This window comes from Delphinapterus leucas, chromosome 13, assembly GCF_059928025.1.
Source record: "Delphinapterus leucas isolate spDelLeu-1000000601 "Yukka" chromosome 13, BTC_Dleu_Yukka2, whole genome shotgun sequence".
NCBI classification, from domain to species: domain Eukaryota; kingdom Metazoa; phylum Chordata; class Mammalia; order Artiodactyla; family Monodontidae; genus Delphinapterus; species Delphinapterus leucas.
The window spans coordinates 69669937-69684802 of NC_143141.1; the positions used below are offsets into that span (position 1 = coordinate 69669937).

Consider the following 14866-nt stretch of genomic DNA (forward strand, 5'->3'; position numbering starts at 1 on the left):
CTCCTGAGCTGCAGTGGACCCAAACCCATCTGCTGACCCTTGCCTAGGATGACCCCACACAGCACACGAGGCAGCAGTGGCTCATCAAGAGACAGCAAGGCCCCGGGAGCCTCTCTCCTAGTATGGAAGCCAGAGAACGTACCAGAAAGGACACAGCACAGAGCCAGAGCCAACCCTACCAGCTGCCTCACTTACCTCGGCTGATCCTCTGCTTCTCCCCGGAGAGGATGCCCGGCGTGTCGATGACGCTGATGCTCTCCAGCACGGGGTTGGGCAGCTGAGCGCACACGAACCTGCAGGGGTGGGAGGAGAGCCGTGGTGAGCCGCCGTCCTGTCCTTGCCTCTCAGGCACCCTCGTTTCAGCCCCACGCCAACCTCTCCTGCCCTGGGCAGAGGTTCTGAAGCCCGGCCGCCTTCCAGTGCAGACTCCCAGTCCCAAGCTAGACTCAGCCCCAGTAGTGGGCCCAGGATCTGTACTTCGAGGAAGCTCCCGGGGTGGTCCTAAGGCAGCTGTGGGCCTACGTTTGTGAGCCCCTGCTGTCGGGGACACCGGGATGTGCAGCCCTCGATCCCTGCCCCCAGGAGCACAGTCTGGTGGAAGAGCAGAGGCATGCATAAGGACAACCACGATATGGGTGCGATGGGAGCAGCGCCCCCAAGGGAGGTCAAGAGAAGGGCTCGGGAGATCCAAGGTGGAAGGAAGCCTTCCTGGAGGAGGCGGCACTGCAGCTGGCCTCGAAGAGTGGGGCACACCACCCAGGAACGTTTATCTGGGCTTCTAAAAGGCTGTGCAAATACCAAACATTGCTAGTACGATAACAGTCAAGGCTTATTCAAGGAAATATTCCCAGTATCACATCCCAAAGTCTCCAAGTACGAATTGGTAAACCTAAGCTAGATCCTTCTGACTTCAAGCCTTCTCTCTTAAATGCCATTTTTGGTGGAAGCCAGCAAGGTGTCTGACCATCACAGGTACAGTTCACGGTCCCATAGTCTCCAAGAACAGACAGGGAAGGGAGCCTCTGCTACCCAGTGAGGTGGCTGCAGAGATGCAGGTCAGTGGATGAGGCTAGGGATGCACGGGAAAGAGGGTCCGGGAAGCTTCTCAGAGGACGCAGAACCTGAACTGAGACTGCAAAAGATGGCCAGCATTTGCCAGGTGGACAGGGGTGTGGGCAGGAAGCCAGCGTACATGCGTGTGTGTGTGTAGCTATGTGAAGATACAGACATGCACAGAGGGGAGATTGGAATTACGCTGCCACAAGCAAAATGGCTGGAGTGACCGGAAGCTGGAGGAAGCACGGAAAGATCCTCCTCTACAGGCTTTGGAGGGAGCATGGCCCTGCCAACACCTTGATTTTGAACTTCTGGCATCCAAACTATGAGTCAGTAGTTTTGGGGTTTTTTTTTGCGGTACGCGGGCCTCTCACTGTTGTGGCCTCTCCCGTTGCGGAGCACAGGCTCCGGACGCGCAGGCTCAGCGGCCATGGCTCATGGGCCCAGCTGCTCCGCGGCACGTGGGATCTTCCCGGACCGGGGCACGAACACGTGTCCCCTGCATCGGCAGGCGGACTCTCAACCATTGCGCCACCAGGGAAGCCCGAGTCAGTAGTTATTTTAAAGCCACTCAGTTCACAGTAATTTATTCTGGCAGCCCTAGGAAACTAATAGAAGCCCTAGGAAACTAGGTGTAAACGCAGCCCAGAAATGAGGGGCAGGGAGAGAAAAAGAGGGGGTGAGGGAGTGTGTGTGTGTGTTTGTGCGTGCAGGCACCATTCCAGGAGAGCGCTCATCACTGGGCTGGAGCCCCTAGAGATGTTGCCAAGACAGGGAGGCAGGGCCTGGATCACAAGGGCCTTGAAGGCCACATTAAGAGACGTGGACTTTATACTGAGGGCGGGAAAAATCCATTGGAACAGTTTAAGCACAAGAGTGACACAGTCTGATATGATGGTTGTCAGCATGTCCAGTTCAGTTCAACAAATATTTATGAAGCATGTGCTGTGTTTCTGGCACTGCGCTAGATAGCGGGGGCAGAAAAGTCCATGGCACAGCCCTTGCCCTACCAAAGCCCATGGTTTTCATTGTGCCTGGGGCCCAGCCACATTCTGGTCCTTAGGTTCTAAGGCACACCCCAGTATTCCTCAATACATTCCACGTTTTGCTGAAGCCACCTCGAGCGGGGCTGCTGTCACTTGGTGACCAGAAGGTCGTGTACATGGGGCTGGTGTTTGGGGCCAGGGCTGCGGTTGAGGTATCACCCAGGCTGGGTGCATGGAGTGAGAAGGGCAGGGGGCTGAGGGTGACACCAGGTCATAGGAGCCAGAGACCAAGGGGACCAAGGTCTGCTAGGGAGGCAGGAGGAGGGCCAAGGAGCTGAGAGGGGCTGGTGGTTGAGAGAAACCAATACCCAAGAGAGATGGGGTAAGGTGAGGACGGAAAGTGCTCACCGCTTGTCACTGAGAGGTCGCAGATGACCTTCACACGGGCAGCTGTGATGGGGTGAAGCCATGTTCCACAGGTTGGGGGACAGGAAGAAGTGAGGAGGTGAAGCCCTGAAACTTGGCTGCGATAGGAAAGCGAGGGGGTAAGGGCTAGTAGGGCCTGCTGCAGGGCTTGCAAGAGGAGATAGATAGTTCCAGGCGGAGAAGGAGCCATGGGAGGTGGGGAGCTGTCAGAAAGAGTAACTGACAGAGCCGTCCCTGGGCAGATGGCCGGATGCACGATTCGGGGGCGCAGGGGCGCAGACCTGAGGGGAAAAGAGAGGACTGGGCTCTCTGCAGGCTGCATGGACGGCAGGGGCGGGGTGGGCGGGATGGGACTGATGCAAACGAACTCCCTTTACGGACAGTTTAAAACAAACCAACTACAGGGAATCCATGGACACGGGCTTCCATCTTCTCTAGAATAGGAAGCAAGGTCATCTGCCGAGAGGGGGCCTGAGGTGTCTGGAGAAGGCTTGGAGCACCCACAGAGATGTCAGGGGAGGGGAGATGGGATCACGGGGCAGCAGGCGTCCGGGGTGCGGCCTCCCTGTGTGTGCAGCTGCAGTGAGGCTGGTGGCACATGGAGGGCCCTCTCCCACCCCACCCCCGCCCCAATCCTGTTATCCCTCCAATGAATGTGCCTGACAGATCCCCGGCCAGCAGTTAATCTACACATCTGTCACCCAGCTGTGGCGCGCTCCTGTAGAGAAGCGCGAAGCTTACGGTGCCATCTACGTATGCAGCGCCCTCTATGTATGTCGTAGTGCTCTTGCATTAAGCCACATTCTTTCAGTCCACTGTGTGTATGTGTTTGTGTGTATATATATATATTTTCAGTTTTCTCTGCCTGGAATGTCCTTTTTTTTTTTTTTTTTTTTAACCCTTTTAGTGTGATTTCACTCATGATTGAACATCTGGTTCAAATGCCAACTTTTCCGCAAAGTCCTCTTGCCTTGGAGGAGGACATTACTATTATCCTATTTTACAGATGAGAAAAGTGAGACACAGACCAGTCAGGTAACCTGTCTAAGATCGCGGTGCTATTTGGTAGGATTTGAACCCAAGTCGGTCTGAAGCCAAAGCCCATAGTCTTTACCTTTACTCTAAATGCCTTCAGTTAGAGAAAGTAGTTTAAAAATTTTTTAATGCGATACAGATGCAAAATTGTGGTGTGGATCTACATAACAAGCGTATCAGGGGATCAGCCTGCATTCTAGTTAAACAGAATAGTGGGAAGGCCTGGGTCAGCTTGCCAAGCAGTCTCTAGAGCTTCCTCCACTCAAATTGACCCAATGGCCCTGGTGTCTGCGGGCTGACTTGTCCCAGGGGAGGTGACTTGTCCGAGGTCACAGACTGAGTTTAGTAGGAGGGTCAGTGCTCAAAGCCAGGGCTTCTACCTTACGTCCAGGGTTCCTGCCGCCAAGTAAAAACGACATCTAGGAACAGAGAGGAACCTTCCTTTGCCTCCTGTCAGTTGGATGCAAAGCCCTTCCGTAGTTTAGGCAAAAGCTGGGAACTACACAGAGTAGCCCTCTCTGCTTTTACTGGAGGGAGGTACACATTAGAGAAATGTGATTTAACTAGTTGAACCCTTCCCCCAACTTGATCGGGAGAAATCAGCTCAGTGTCTGCAGCTCCTGCATCCCTAATCAATGGCGGTTTCATTCCCAGCAAGAAGGGGGCAATCGAGAGAGATTCCAGGTCTGGAAAAGGTACAGAGCTTCCCAAGACCCTGCCCCGCCCTTTCCCCTCTCATACTCCAAGAAAAGAGAGCTCCCAAGGCCTGTGTGTGTTCCCTCTGCACTCACCTGTTCAAGAAGGCATTGCCAAAGGCGTTCAGTTTCCTGAAAGGTTTCTTAGGATCCACCACCAGGGCATTCCCGGGGATAATGCCCTCCATCTCTCCCTGCATCACCGCAATGAAGGAGTCCGTGGTCGGCTCGGGCCCAATCCTCATGCCTGGGAAATCCTGTTCCAGCAGGTACCTGGCAGAAGGGAACGCAGTCATGATGCAGGGATTCTATTCACAGATCAACACCGCATGCCTACCACAAGGCAGACGGTGTGAGTCATGGCAGAGGGGCAGATCCAGAGCAAGGAGATTTCACAGCAGGGAGAGATTTTCACCGACGGGGAACCCAAAGACCTTTGGGAGGAGGTGGGATTTCAGTTGAACTTAAAATAACAAATCTGTCCTTCTCGGTCCTTATCTTTTTCCCTCCATGAAGCAGTGCCGGGGGTGTGGGGCAGGGGGCACGGGGAAGAGCAAGGTTTGGGCTCAGAAATAAAGCATGGCTGGCTTGAAACTGATTCCCACACAGAATATTGTAGACTTCACAGCTGTAGGGAGTCTGTCAAAGTCCCTGCACACAGGCTTGGTTAGAATTAGACCACCCATAGGCTCTGCTGGCCACCCATAGGCTCTGCTGGCCACCCATAGGCTCTGCTGGCCATCCATAGGCTCTGCTGGCCATCCATAGGTCCGTACCTATTTATCTGCTTAGTCAGTCATTTAATGTAGAAATAACTCGTACATAATACAAACTGTGTGATAGGAACACTATGACAAGTGCATGTCCATCCCACCCTAGACTTTTGGTCCCATCCTCTAGCACAGGTACCAGGCTGTGGCCCCAGGGGACAGGCGCCTCTCTTTGCTCCAGGCCTGGGCAGTGAGAGCCCAAGGCCACTGCCCTTCTCCACAGCTCCCTTTAGAACATATGGTGAGCCACAGAATGAAGAGAACAGGCTAGAAAGACAACCAGGCCCTTTGGAAGGAGCTCAGAACAGCTTTGAGCCCACACAGCTTAAGGCTGGACTGCGGGTGAAGGAGTCCAGAACTGCCCTGGGTTGGGACTGGCCAGAGAAGAGTCCCAGGGGCCATGATGGACAAGAGCTAAGGGGTATGTTGCCCAACAAACACAGACCCTTGGGTAAGCCCTCACCATGTGCCAAGACCCTCCCCCTAAACCTTGCGGGCCAATGTTCACGCTCAGAGGGAAAAGTCAAGGAGCCCTCAGGAGAAGAGATGGCAAGTCAGAGGCTGCTGGCTGGGGAGAGAGCCTGAGACCTCCAGGACCAGCGGTCCTCAGCTGGCTGCCCGTGGAGCAACCGTGGAGCTCCAGCTGCCGGTGCCGGGGCCCAGCCCAGAGGTTGTGACCCGCCGGCTCAGGGCAGGGTCCTGGCGACCGGCCCTTTGCAGGAACTCCCCAGTTGATTCTGATGTGCAGCTGGGGCTGACACCCTGCTCTAGGCCCTGTCATTATACTGACAACACCACTGACAATTGCATGGCCATGCCATACATCGCACTCATCACTTGGAGAACGTATCTCTTTCTGGCTTCACCGCGCCCCTATAGGTAGGTACAGTAGGGCTCTGCGTATCCGCGGGTTCCACATTTGAGGATACACCCAACCGCGGAGGACCCGTGGTTGAATCCAAGAATGTGGAGCCCGTGGATCCGGAGGGCCGGCCGAACTGTGCCATTTTACATAGGGGCTTGAGCATCTGTGTGGGAGGTGGGGTCCTCGAACCAAGGTCCCGCGGAAACTACCAAGGGACGGCTGTACTGAGGAAACCCAGGCTTTGAAGGGTTCCCTCAGTACAGCCGTCCTATTTGCTCACTATTAACTCTTGAACGCGACGGAGCTGGAATCCAAACCTTTATCAATCTAACACCAAATCCTTTGCTCTTCAACTGTCTTCTACCCCGAGGAAATGCTCTCTGCCCACCCTGTGCCACCCCAAGGTGGGTCTGCTCTGCCCAGCGAGTGGCAGCCGGGGGCACTGGCTGGGGTTTCTTCTGGCTCATCGACATCCCTCTGTGTCCTGAGCTGTTAGTTTACTCTGTGCTTCCAGGGCAGTTCAAGTCGGGTTGCCACGGGCTCCCTCCCCGAGGAGCTGGCAAGGGAGCTGCTGCAGACGGGCCGCTGCCCAGGGCCACCCCGCCTGCACCGGGGGGTTTAGGTTGCCTTGGGAAGCCCCCCATCTCCCTCCAGGATCCCAGCCCCACATTCTGGGTGTGAAGACAGGATTTCCTCCCATCAGAGGACCATTCTGAAAGCTGGATTGGGATGAGGATAAATCACCACAGCTGCACTTGGACGACGCTTCATGCTTTCTCAGACGCTCCTTCTTCAGGGTTTCGGGCGAGAGACAGGGAACCTCAGGGCCTGGGGCCAGCCGACCTGGTTTCTCTAACCTTCAGAAGGTTCTTGACCTCTGCAAACCTCAGCACTTTCCTCTGTAACATGGGAGACCATTGCTGTGATTTATTAAGCACCCGTGATGTGCCAGGTACTGTTCTAGACTTTCCATGAATTGTCTCGTTTCATGTCACGTTTCTGCCGATGTGAGCACTGTGACCCTTATGGTCAAATGGGCCTCATGGGTAAACCCACCTCATCGAGTGTTCTGAGGGTTAAATAAGTTACAGACCTTAAGCACAGAAACCAGTACCTAGAACCTAGATCATCATCCCATTTTACAGAAGAGAAGATAAAGGTTAAACTATTTGCTGCAGGTTGTGCAGTCAGGAAACAGCAGAGCTGGGATTTCAATCTAACACTCGCGCTCCTAACCACCACACTCGCTGTCTCCCTTCCTGCCTGAGGTATCTCCTTGACCAGGAAATGCAAATGGGCTGAGCACCCCCTTGGGACTAGAAGGAGGAGTGGGACAAGAAGGCCACAGAAGAATCTGGTTTGGCAGGAGGCCGGCCGGGGCCAGGCCTTGCGGGAAAGGTTAGGCTTCGGGGCCCACAAACCCAGGAACTACTCATCTCCGTAAACGTCTGCCCTTGGGGTTCACACTTCGGCCTCAGCGGGTGGGACGTGGCAGCAAAGCTGTTGCTATCAGGTGACCCAAGCAGGCGCCAGGCCCACTGGGTCTAAAAGGATATTCTTGGGACTTGAAGCAGTTTCATGAGAATCAACACCGTGATCTGGAAACCCCATCCATGCTTGCCCATGTGCAGGGAGCACCTGTCCCAGTGGGCGCTTGGGTGAGAAGCCCCAAGCAGGGGGTGTGGCATGGGCGAATTCTGAGGCAGAAGGAGGGTGGTGGATATCATCAAAGGCTTCAGGGACAGCTGAAATAGACAGGGGTGGAAGCATACAGTCTGAGGCACCCTTGAAAATGCCCAGCCTGAACAGGGCCAAGCAGCAGTGGGGAAGTACCTTCCTGACCCAGGCGTCTCAGATTTCATCCCTGAGATGCACTGTGCTGGCAGGCAAAGGGTGATGTGCCCCAGCATAGTGGGGGCCACTTCCTGGGATGTTCTGCAGCTGCAGCCTCAGGCGGCCCAGCCAGGGCCTGGTGGCTGGAACTGCTGTCCTGCCTCCTCGGCTAAACCCACATGACCCCAGGTTTGCCGACCACACATGAGTCTGGAGAAATACAGAGTTCAGTGAAGCCAAGTGCAAGTCCAGGGATGCAGTCAGGCCAAGCAGAGAACCCAGGGCTGGGTAAATTCTCAGGGACATTTGGGTATGGCCTGCAGCCCCAAGTGCCCCCTTAACAAAGCCACCACTGTGTCCAGAAAGGAAAACCTATTGAGGAATATCATGGCTGCTTCTCTATGGGGAGTGATACAGATGGCCTCTGTTGCCAGGCAAAAACATTCCCAAGGCAGTGTAAAAAAAGAAAAGTTAATTCAAGCCTGGGTGAGAGCAGCTGAGATGGGGAAGCAAGAGAATAAGGAGGGGCTGATAGACTGAGCACCTGCTGTAAGGCAGGTGCTGTTCTGCGACCTTTCCCTGAATTGTTCCACTTAATCGGTCCTTGAAGCACTGTGGGATGGCTGAATTATTTCAGTTTTGCAGGTGAGCAAGTTGAGTTGGAGGCTGCCCGAGTTCAGGGCCAAATGCAAATATTTAGAGGCCCAAAGAGCTGAAAAGTTTTGGGTCCCCCTTCCTTGCTATCCAATGCAAAATAAATACGAAACCATAAAATGGGTATAGGGAAGCCCTACACAATTCAGATTTTACCCATGAGGCCTACTTTTGTTTGTATTTTTCTTAAGCAAACTCTTTCCTAACATTTCCGTCATCTTTTGGTGTCCTGCTTGGCTGGCAATCTAAGCATGTGGCTTGCATTACTGGTGACCTAAGTACCCAGGGTAAGGCATGGGGCCAAGAATCTTAACCCAGTCTGCAGGGTACCCATCTCTGCAATAGCGGGACCAAACCTCCCCTCTGCTGGGGCAGCATCCAGGGCGAGGAACAGAGGGCCTGGGGCCACAGGAAGTGCCACCAGAGGCCTTGGGCTGGCTGGACCCTCTGCCTTGGCTCAGTTAGGGAATGCGCCTTGGTGGGCGTCTGCTTCATCACAGATATGACCTTGGACAAGTCCCTCAAGAGCCCACTGCCTCAGTTTCCCCAGTTTATAGAGCGGGGCTAATCCTGGGTTTCTAACTAGCTCAGAGGGTTAGAGTGAAGGTTTTGAGATGACATACATGAGTTTGGGAAAAGCAAAGGCTACCCCAGACATGCGCCCGCATTGGCAGAGACAATAGTTAGAGAAAACAAACGTCTCATCACTGCCTGTACGAACTCAGCGCATTTCTACCTGGACTCCAAATCCAGGGCCCTCGCCGCCTCTGTGAAAATCCACGTAGCTCTTAATTTGCATATCTTCAGGTAGACGCAGAAGGCATGTGTCACTTTCTGCCTGTGTTACAGGTACTCGTGTTATATATCTGTATCTTGGTTTGTTTTGTTTCTGTTTTTGTTTTTGGCCGCACCATGTGGCGTGTGGGATCTTAGTTCCCTGATCAGCGATCGAACCCATGCCCGCTGCAGTGGAAGCGAGGAGTCCTAACCGCTGGACCACCAGGGAATTCCCATATATATCTGTATCTTTGATCTCTCTAAGCCTTGTGTACTTTAGCTTTAAAATGGGGTCAAGACAATAATGCTTGTCCTGTCAGCCTCTCGGGCTTCCGGGGATACCGTAAGTCACTCCACAGACACAAAGTGAGGTAGGAGATGGGGGACTCAATGGCTGAGTTGAGGTCTGAGTCAGCTCTGTGCTCCACGGAGCAGTCACCACTGCCCCTGGGGCACAGCAGCCTCCACCAGGGATCAAAGTGACCCCAGCACAAAGGAGACCAGTGGCGAGACTGTCAAGCCTCCCACTAGCCTTGCCTTGTCTGCCCACCCCTGCGACAGGCTGGCCTGAGTGACCCTATGAGTTGTCACTATTCGCATGTTAGAGACAAGGACACTGAGGTTCAGAAAGGTTAGACCTTCCAAACATGGTCTCTTGGCTGGGAACTGGTGGAGCCTGGGTTCTGCCGAGCCACCCGTGTTCTTTCCGTGGCTGCGTTCTGCTGTCAGTGGGAGTGGGATGGAGCCCTTCCCCAGAGGTCCTTCTCCCAATGGCCTCCACACCTGACTCTCAAGGCAGATCTTAAGCCGGACCTCAGGCAGGTGGACCCAGTGCCTCTGCCCTAGGCCCTCTGCTCCCTTGAGTAACACTCAAGCCTTGTAAGAGGCAGGTGGATTTCCAGCTAGTCCCACTCAAGGACCAGCAGATCAGAGCCCTGGCAGGAAAAGGACATCCATGGACCTCGGAGTGGGGACAGGAGTGAGGACTTGCAGGGGTGTGGCTGGCAGGATGGGCCTGGCAGAGGTCAGTGGGCCTACCTGGAATGGAAGGATGGCCCCTTCTCTAGCCCTTCAGCTTTCCAGAGAATCATCTTTCCTGGGTGGTGATGCTGCCATGAGGCCTGGGCATTAGAGATGCCAGGGAGATGATGGGAGAGGGTACAACCACAGGCAAATGCTGCGTCACCTTGGGGGGAGGATGCAGAGAGCCCCCTGAAAAAGTGGGGGAGGTCGAAAGGGCTGGCTGAGCAGCCCCCCCGACTGGCCCACCCCACCATGTGCTCATTCATAGTTTAGAGTCCGGGTCACGCTATAGAAGAGCCACAGGTGATCCTCAAGATCAGCTCAGATCTCCCTGTGGACAGCCAGGCAGCTTAGCTCCAGCAGCCCCGGGCCCCATACCCAGTGCCCCCGGCCCTCTACCCCAGTGCCGCCGCAGCCCAGCGAGGCCTCCCTGCGGCCCCTGAGACGCTGGGGACACTGGGCCTTCCAGTCCCTGGGGCAGCCAGTTATTCACCTCCATGACCAGGGGGCCAAACGGTGAGAGAGAGGAGGGACTTGAGGCTTCAGGCCAGAAGGAGGAAGAGTGAAGGGAGAAAAACAGCAGAGGAGGGAGGGAAGGCTGTCAGGCCAGAAGGACACAGAGCTACTGTACTTGGAAGAGGCAGCCTGTGTTGAAGGAAGCATCCACCAGGCCAATTTATTGTTTATTACCCTGGGTTGCCGGGCCTTAGGCCAGGGAAGTTATTTCAGGCAGAGGTCATAGCACGTTAATTAGTTGTTAGAAGAATGTCCTTTTCTGTATGTTCTTCCTGAGACAAGAAGTAGACCCTGAGGCAAGTACATATAACTGAAAGTGGATGGACACTCAGAGCCGGGGAGTGAAGAGGCAAGTCTGCTTCCGAGGGGAAGGTCCCTCACAGGTTCAGGCCGGAACACAGACCTGAATCACTGTGTTCAAGGCAAGAAGCAGGGATGGGAGAGGGCGTAGCTGCGAAGGCAGGCTGTACTCTGCACCCAGGCACACTTAGCTACCCCAAGGGGAACTTTCTTTGCTTTGGGGGAGGGGTGTTGTACCAGCCTACCCTCTTGGGAAGCAACTCAAAAATATGACTCTTAATACCAAGATTAAAACGTAAGAAAATGTTAAAACAAAACAAAACAAAAAAACAACCCCAGAACTCTGTACAACCTTTGGCCTAGTGATTTCACTTCTGGGAATCTCTGAGAAAACAGTCTAATATGTGGAAAAATATTATGCACAGAGATATTCACAGTGATTCTACAAGAGCAAAAAATAAAATTAGAAACAACTTCAAACATTCAAAAGAAGTAGATTGGTTAAATGAATAACTGCATATACATGCAGTGAAATATCATGTGGCTCTTAAAAATAATGCTTACAAAGATTTTTTAAATTTACCCGGGAAATGCTCATGCTATGAGTGAAATAAATCCACATACAAAATTACATTATGGCATGATCTCAACTGTGTTATAAAACAGCTAAAAATACTGGTGGAAAGATAAATATATATATTTTTGCGGTACGCGGGCCTCTCACTGTTGCGGCCTCTCCCGTTGCGGAGCACAGGCTCCGGACGCGCAGGCTCAGCGGCCATGGCTCACGGGCCCAGCGGCTCCGCGGCACGTGGAATCTTCCCGGACCGGGGCACGAACCCGCATCCCCTGCATCGGCAGGCGGACTCTCAACCACTGCGCCACCAGGGAAGCCCTATATATATAAAATTTAAAATGGTTTCCCGAGTCGTGGGATGATGGGGCATTTTTTTCTTCTTCCTCAAATTTATTCTTGTCTGCATTTTCCAATTTTAAAAAATAGCTGTTCAGTGGATTTAATGAGAAGAAAGGAAAATATGTAATTTGCTTTTGGAGGGCTTCCCTGTGCTGCAGCCCCTCCTCCCCTGCTGGTAGTCTCTCCCTCAAAGGGAGACAGCCTTTGATGCACGAGCTAAATTCAGTTACTGACATGAGTGGGGAGGGAGAACTCTTGTACTCGGAGGATAAGAGAGAGGAGGGATCTGCCTCTCCTGGCCTTCCTGTCCCCCTCAGATAAGGAGTAATCTATGGCAAGTTGGCTCTGCCACTTTCTTAGACCCAGTTAACAGCAAGCATGACTCAGGCAAAGCCAGGACAGTGTCTCAGACAAGAGGCATGTCTGCTGCTCCAGGATCCTGCCCTCAGGGACGCTAGCTTCTCCCCATCTCCCCTCCCATTCTGCAAACCTCTACTGGGAGCTCCTGTAGCTGAGACCCCAGGCAAGGCCCCAGGGAGCTAAGGCACAGTAGTAAGTGCTGGGCTACAGGAAGGAGAAGCTCTAAATAACGTACTAAGAATTATAACCAAGGTGTGTCCAGAGGGCTACAGGAGGCCGTGCAAGGGCAGGAGTGACCTGTAAAAGGCCTGTGCTTCCCGTGGGGCATAAACCAGACCAGGTGGAGGATGCGTGGTACAAAGGAAACCGTGAACAGAACCCAGGTAGCTCTGAAGTGCCTTTGGCAGCAATGGGTGTTTAACAAAATAAGGGAGATGGATTAGATCAGGGGTTCTTGCCCTAAGGGCCAAGGCAGCCCTTGAACCCCCCAAATTATATGTAAATTTGGGATGTATGTGCATTTTTCTAAAGATGGGTCCACATATTTCATCAGATTTTCAAAGGAGGTACTGACCTTTTGAAAAGTTAAGAAGCAAAGAATTAGATTCATCGTTAAGGGCCCTTGTAGTTCTAACAATATAAGATATCCAAAAGCCAACATTCCCCCTGGGTACCCAACTTCAGAAATCACTCAGCCTCTCAAAGCTGCGGAGTCCAAGGCTGTCCACCCCACAAGAAAAAACTCATCTGGTGTTCCATTCATACATGACATGTTAGTATGCTACATGCCCTGCTTCCAAAAGGCTTGTGTTAAAAGCTTTGAGCTGGAGCAAATTTGAATCTAGAAAATCAGGAACCAGACTGTGAACTTTTCTGCTTTCCTCGCCAAACAAAGCACAGTGTTTTGCATGTTGCAAGTGCTTTGGTCAATGAATGGAAACAAGAGCACCCCTGCTTTGACACCTTCCACAGGAGATGAGCACCATTGACTCTGGGGGCGGTGGACACAGAACACATCACCACTGTGTACGAGCCTGACTCTCAACACGGGGGGGCCATGAGCACCCTCAACAGCTTGCAGGGCTGTGAATGAGGCCAAGGAAGATGGCCTGGCCTTGAAGGCTGTGTGGACTGGAGAGAAGCCTGTCTTCTAAAGATAGGAAAGGTCCTATCACTCTGGTGGACAATATATGGACCTCTCTGAACGCAGGGTGGACAAGCTGACTTCCTGAGGATCCCTCCAGCCCAGGGATTCTGTAATTCAAGGGGATGGATGACTCACCCTCAGAGTTACAGGCATTTAGCCAACCATCTCCTCCCATGCATCCAGGACCTGCATCCCAGGTCAGCCTCCCACCCTGTTATATGGCTTTGAACAATGTATTTAACTTCTCTATGCTTCAGTTACCTCACCTGCCAAGTCAAGGGGCTGGATGAGACCATGGCCAATATCCCTTCCACCTCCAAAAGACTTTAATATGATTACTGAGCCATTAAGATCAACGGAAAAGAAAAAAGCATCCTGCTTCTGGACACTGTTTGTCGCCAGTCTCCAAGAGATATCTGTAGGAGCTCTGCTCAGTGAAGGAAACGGATAAAAGAAGGACAAGTGGAACTACCAGACAGAGGGCCACAGGCTCCCAAGCCCACCTCCTCAGCTGCAACTGTAAAGACCTCATATGAGTGGCTGAAGCCTTTAGAAGGCAAGGGAAGTGGTCCTGCCCATCAAGGGTATGTCCCTACAAGGAGAGGGGTAAGACAACCCCACCAGCCTAAGGTACTCTTGCGACCAGGGGCTTTCTCACTTGGGCTTCCTGGGTTTCAGTTTTACCGTCCATAAAATGGGAAGAATAGGGATGGCTCTGAATTTTAACACTTCAAACTGACCACCAAAGCCAAGGGCTAAGTGCAATGGAGAGGCACTAGGTAGGATAGAGCAGGGGACCATCCAATGCAATTGTGGGGTAAGCTTTGGATATCCGCACATAAGGATTTTTTCAGAGCCTTCTAATGAAGACTTCCCACTTGTCTCCACGCGGGAGGGGACATCGGGAGTGAGCGCAGGGCCTAAGCGCTGGGCGGCTGGGTGGGCTGCGGGGGCCCTGGCCGGCTCACCTGATGAAGGTGGTCTTCCCGGTGGAGTACTGGCCCACCAGCAGGACCATGGGCTTGTTGTCGAAATCAGCATCCTCCAGGGCGGGGGAGTGAAACTCGTGGAAGCGGTAGTGCTCTTCCAGGGGCAGCAGTTTGGTCCTGTAGAGTTTCTTGAGACCCTCGCTCACCGTCTGGAAGACCTCGGGGTCCTTCCTGCGGCGGTCATCGGAACGCAGCCAGCTGAACATCGCGGCCACCGCTCGCCCTCTCGGGCCCGGTGCGCAGTCCCAGCAGGAGGGCGCGGAGTCCGGCGACCCCCGTTCCTTGGGGAAGGCGTCCTGCAGGGCGGGTCCGCCGGGCTCCCAGCTGCGCCGCCGCCTCACCGGAGCGCGGGGCTCAGCCACACCATGGCCGGGGCGCAGGGCTCGGGGCTCCCTGGGAAGCACTCGCGCTCTTCCCCTGCTCCTGGGACCAAGCCCAGGCCCAGCTTCATCCAGCAACCAAGGCCGGAGGGAGAGAAAATATCTGGGCTGGGCGGGAGGGCTGCGATCTTGGGAAAA

At 53.6% G+C, this 14866-nt stretch overlaps 1 protein-coding gene across 1 annotated transcript in view; it reads right to left on the reverse strand.

Annotated features, from left to right (window-relative positions):
- Window positions 1-14667, reverse strand: part of EHD3 (EH domain containing 3) — a 29186-nt gene extending 14519 nt beyond the window's left edge. The window contains exons 1-3 of the mRNA XM_022574141.3: window positions 14328-14667; window positions 4295-4471; window positions 196-293 (exon numbers count right to left, since the gene is read on the reverse strand). Of these exons, the coding sequence (XP_022429849.1) occupies window positions 196-293; window positions 4295-4471; window positions 14328-14554 (502 nt within the window). The 5' untranslated portion in view covers window positions 14555-14667. The remainder of the gene's footprint in view (window positions 1-195; window positions 294-4294; window positions 4472-14327) is intronic.
- Window positions 14668-14866: the final 199 nt, after the last annotated feature.